Raw genomic sequence first — 4,168 nt, 5'->3', positions numbered from 1 at the left:
TACTCAAAACAACACGTGGTTCCAAAAATATAGCATATTTTGTGTTACAATAGCTGTTTTATGACAGATTTATCTATTTTTAAACATGATAGATCAATAACTTGATATTTCCTCAATCTCTGCGTTAGAAAAATCAAGTTTTGCAGCCAAAGATATAATTGTCGCAACAAACTTGTTTTCGTACAATTTCGACAGGATGAAGAGGAGTGTTCGACAAAAATATATTCTGTTACGACTGAAAATTGTGTTTCGAGAAAAAGCAAATCAAAGATCTTTGCTTTTGCCTGCAAGAATCATGGCTACACCCACTTAAACGTTATAAGTAATTAATAACTCTTGAATATTTTATTTAAAGTTAAAGGTTTTATTTTCGCAGAACTTTGGGTCTAGTTATTGTTAAAGAGACAACAGGATAACATAACATAACAGGATAAAAACGAAAAAAAAAAAGAATTAAATTAAAAAGGTATAGATAATAAATAATAATACATTTGTATAGATTATTAAAGTGTAAATGTTTCCTATGTTATATGTAGAGATACAATATTTTATTCGTTCTGCATAACTCTCTTTAATTATTATACAGATTAAATATACTTGAGGAATTTTAAACTTTGAGCACACTATTGAAAACAATAAAAGATAAAGAAGATTTTTCTTTATTATATCCCTCTTAACAATAAATACTTTTGATTCTTTTTTAAAAATTATCAGAAAATTAAGCCAAATAATCAAAATTTAAAAAAAAACTTTTTAAAAAAAAATTGACCCTGAAGGGGGTTACCGTCTCCTTAAATCAATTTTTAGTGTTTCTTTATAAAATGATTTCACCCTTCACTTTAATTTTTTTATTCATGCACGCTGATGGATTTAAAAACCATTTGACCAATTTGTTATAAGTTTTGAAAGTTTTAAAAAATATTATGCGCAAGTTTATGCTATGTTTTTTATGATTATCAAAAATTTTGATATTTTATATCATTCACTATATTATTTTGTATGCTTATGTCCAAATTAGGAACAAGGCTTAAAGAAACATTATGTATGGACGAGAGTCAAAGTATTGCGACTTTTACAACGTACGTTTAAGAAGATTAATGTGGTCAACAAAAGTTTCGCATCTAATCTCACCATGACAGTGCAGATTTTGTACTTCCTTTCATGTCATATAAAAATAGGGGATCAAGTATGATACATAGGCACATCAAATAAACGTAAGATGCCAAGTGAAGAAAACATAAAAGGTGAGAAGTTTATACCTATTATGTCTTTAATAGACCTTTTTTGTTTCGGCTGAGGGAAGTTATTTTTATAGAAGAAATTTTTGTGATTAAGGATCTTTTGTGGAAATGTTTGTTTGCGATTTGCTCTAAAAATGCAATTTTGCGAAACAATATTCCACAAATAGGGTCCAAAATTAAAAATATAAATTTTGCGATTTAAGTTTCGCGATTAAATTTCTAATGCAATTGGTCTAGATAATAAGTCAGACGAAATACTTTTGCCTTCCCTAATTATACATCTAATTTTACGACAGATTTTTGGCCGACTGGGTATTCAGCAGATTGTGTGACATATTAGAAACACGTTTACTGACAATATTAATAATAGTCCATTAATATTTAGGTTTATATCCACGAAAGTTACAAGTAAAGATATGGAACAATTAAATCCAGTTTTACCACAAGCAAAAAAATTCTTTTACGGCTTTGGTCATATTCTCAACGATTTAATGGTAACCTGGTTCAGTTATCTTTTATTGTACATGACGAAAGTAGCTGGACTATCCGAATCAAATGCCGGATTAGTAATGCTAATTGGTCAATTGTCAGATGCTTTAGGCACGCTAGCAACGGGTTACCTTTGTGATAAAACAAAGATTACATGGTATGGAAAACGAAAATTTTGGCATGGCATCGGAACTTTAGCCGGTGTAATCGCTTTTCCATTTGTTTTCAATACGTGTATTAATTGCAACGGTTCAGGAGAGAAGATAAAACTAGCTTACTACTTAGCTTTCAGTATTATGTTTGGAAGTGACTGGGCCGCAACTCAGATAGCCCATCTGTCTTTAATCCCTGAAATTACTTCCAAAGAAAGTCAAAGAGTAGAGCTAAATGCCATAAGGTGAGGATTGAATAATTCTGACATGACACTATTTAGCGAGCAACATTTTTATAATATTGTAACTACTACCTTTACCTAGATCTGGGTTCATATTTGCTTGTGGTATATTTATTTATGGTGCAACATGGTTGTTACTCGGTACAGCAGATGGAAACATGATTGATCCTTCTGTGTCTAAACAATTCACGGTAGGTGGAAATTTTATGTTAAGGACGTATGTATGAAGCGATAATTACATGAAAATCCAAGTAACGATGTTTGTTACGCTTAGATACTAGTTTTCATTGTAATTGGTTCTGGCTTAGTCTTCTGTTTTATCTTCCATGTTGGTACAAAGGAAAAACGTTATGTAAAAACATTGAAAGGTAAGTTCAAAACCTTTTTTGTGTATTACATTATGTTGAGAGAAATTCAGAGAAATTATCCATAATAACTCGTATACAGTCATAATTTTTTCCATTTTTTGTGTAAAGGTAAAATAGATAAGCTTTCAGTTGAGATCAGCGGTTCTGAAAATGCAGTAGAAATTGTTGTCGGTAAAGAAGAGAAAAGCATAACATGGAAAGCTTGGTTAAAACACAGTCAATTTTACAAGGTTAGATATTCCTGTTATTTAAATTCTTGACGAAACATCTAAAGAAAGTTAATTAGTGCATTTTTATAAATAAATCTTTATAGAAACCGTACAAATTCTTTCTGAATTTAGGTTGCACTGATGTATGTGACAGCGAGACTAGCCATCAGTGTTTTCCAATCTTATTTTGCATTGTACCTAACTGATGCTTTACATCTGAAAAAGGTAAGTATTTCAGTTTCAATACAAACATAAATATTCTGAATATTACCATGCAGATCATTAAAAAAATGATTTAATTGGTCTAGGAAGCTATCGCTTACTTTCCATTAATTGTACTTATGGCTGGATCTATCACAACCTTCTTTATTAAGTTTGTTACAAAAAAGATTGGCGGTCAGGTAATATTTATTTTGCTTCTTTTTCTCTAATTTTTTATTTTCATTATTTTCGCAATTATTAGCAATATTTGCAATTTCTATCTAGTGGACGTACACCTTGGGTGCTTTAATGATTGTAGGATCAAGCATTTGGCTATTTATTGTTGATAAAAAGCATACGAAATCTGTTTATGGAGTAGCTTGGTTGGCGGGACGTGGTAACTCTGTTATTTTGGTTACATCCCTTGCTAACATGGCTGAGCTGATTGGTACCAATAAGGTAGCAACAATGACTTCCGACTTTGTGTTGTTTTTACTAACTGTTTTGATTTCGAATATATTATAAGTTATTTTTTCCTTACTTCCTAGAGATCAAGTGGTTTTGTGTACTCTGCAATTAGCTTTATAGAGAAGCTGTTGGTTGGAACGGTCATTTTTTCATTCAAACTGTAAGGCCAAATGTACGATCAGGGTGAGTTTTAAGGTTATTCTAGAATGACTGAATTAGTTTGTTTATAACCTGTTTTCTATAATGATACATTTTTTTCAAGGTTTGTGTGTGAGGAATGTGAAGTCTTCTCCAAGGTTGTTCAAGCTGCAATTCCTGGTGCATGCGCTTTGATTGGTATATTTGCAGTTGTTTTTCTTCCTCCTTCTGGGTTAAGGCGCTTACGATATAGTACGTAGATGTTTTATTTTTTAAAAAGTATTACTATAATTTAAAAGTTTAAATTAACAGTATCAATAATTATACTTAAACTTCTAGGTAAGCAATCATCAGCTCCTGTTATCAGTGAAAAAAGTGTGTCGCATTCCACTAAAAAATCTAAACTATCGCGTGATATTCAAGTTATCGGAAAACAACACATTTACGTCATTCAATTAGGTCAAACAACCTCGTCAAACACACTTACGAGTTCACGTAAGATACAGAAATGGTAAGAAGCCATGGAGAAATGAAATTTTTACGTGTAATTATTATTTAATGCTTGTTTGGACTATCTAGAAATCCAAGTTAGGCAAAGCAATGACAAAAATTACCAAGCAATATCATAATGTAATTAATAGCCCGTAAATGTACCATGTA

At 31.1% G+C, this 4,168-nt stretch overlaps 1 protein-coding gene across 1 annotated transcript; it reads left to right on the top strand.

Annotated features, from left to right (window-relative positions):
- Window positions 1-1,219: 1,219 nt before the first annotated feature.
- LOC130623076 (major facilitator superfamily domain-containing protein 12-like) lies at window positions 1,220-3,549 on the top strand. The gene is made up of 9 exons (XM_057438577.1): window positions 1,220-1,244; window positions 1,336-1,351; window positions 1,627-2,127; window positions 2,207-2,341; window positions 2,433-2,492; window positions 2,572-2,722; window positions 2,834-2,926; window positions 3,010-3,102; window positions 3,188-3,549. The coding sequence occupies exons 1-9, from the start codon at window positions 1,220-1,222 to the stop codon at window positions 3,425-3,427; spliced, it is 1,314 nt and encodes a 437-aa protein (XP_057294560.1). The 3' UTR covers window positions 3,428-3,549.
- Window positions 3,550-4,168: the final 619 nt, after the last annotated feature.

Source organism: Hydractinia symbiolongicarpus, chromosome 13 (genome assembly GCF_029227915.1).
Source record: "Hydractinia symbiolongicarpus strain clone_291-10 chromosome 13, HSymV2.1, whole genome shotgun sequence".
In the NCBI taxonomy this organism is placed as follows: domain Eukaryota; kingdom Metazoa; phylum Cnidaria; class Hydrozoa; order Anthoathecata; family Hydractiniidae; genus Hydractinia; species Hydractinia symbiolongicarpus.
The sequence above is the reverse complement of the archived record's forward strand: the minus strand, read 5'-3'. Positions and strand labels throughout refer to the sequence as shown.

Excerpts from the sequence above, each read along its gene's own strand:
- LOC130623076 (XM_057438577.1), top strand. The coding sequence starts at position 1,220 with ATGCCAAGTGAAGAAAACATAAAAG. Across the intron at positions 2,493-2,571 it reads TTATGTAAAAACATTGAAAG|TCATAATTTTTTCCATTTTT; the intron begins GTAAGTTCAAAA and ends ACTCGTATACAG. Across the intron at positions 3,103-3,187 it reads CAAAAAAGATTGGCGGTCAG|TGGACGTACACCTTGGGTGC; the intron begins GTAATATTTATT and ends ATTTCTATCTAG.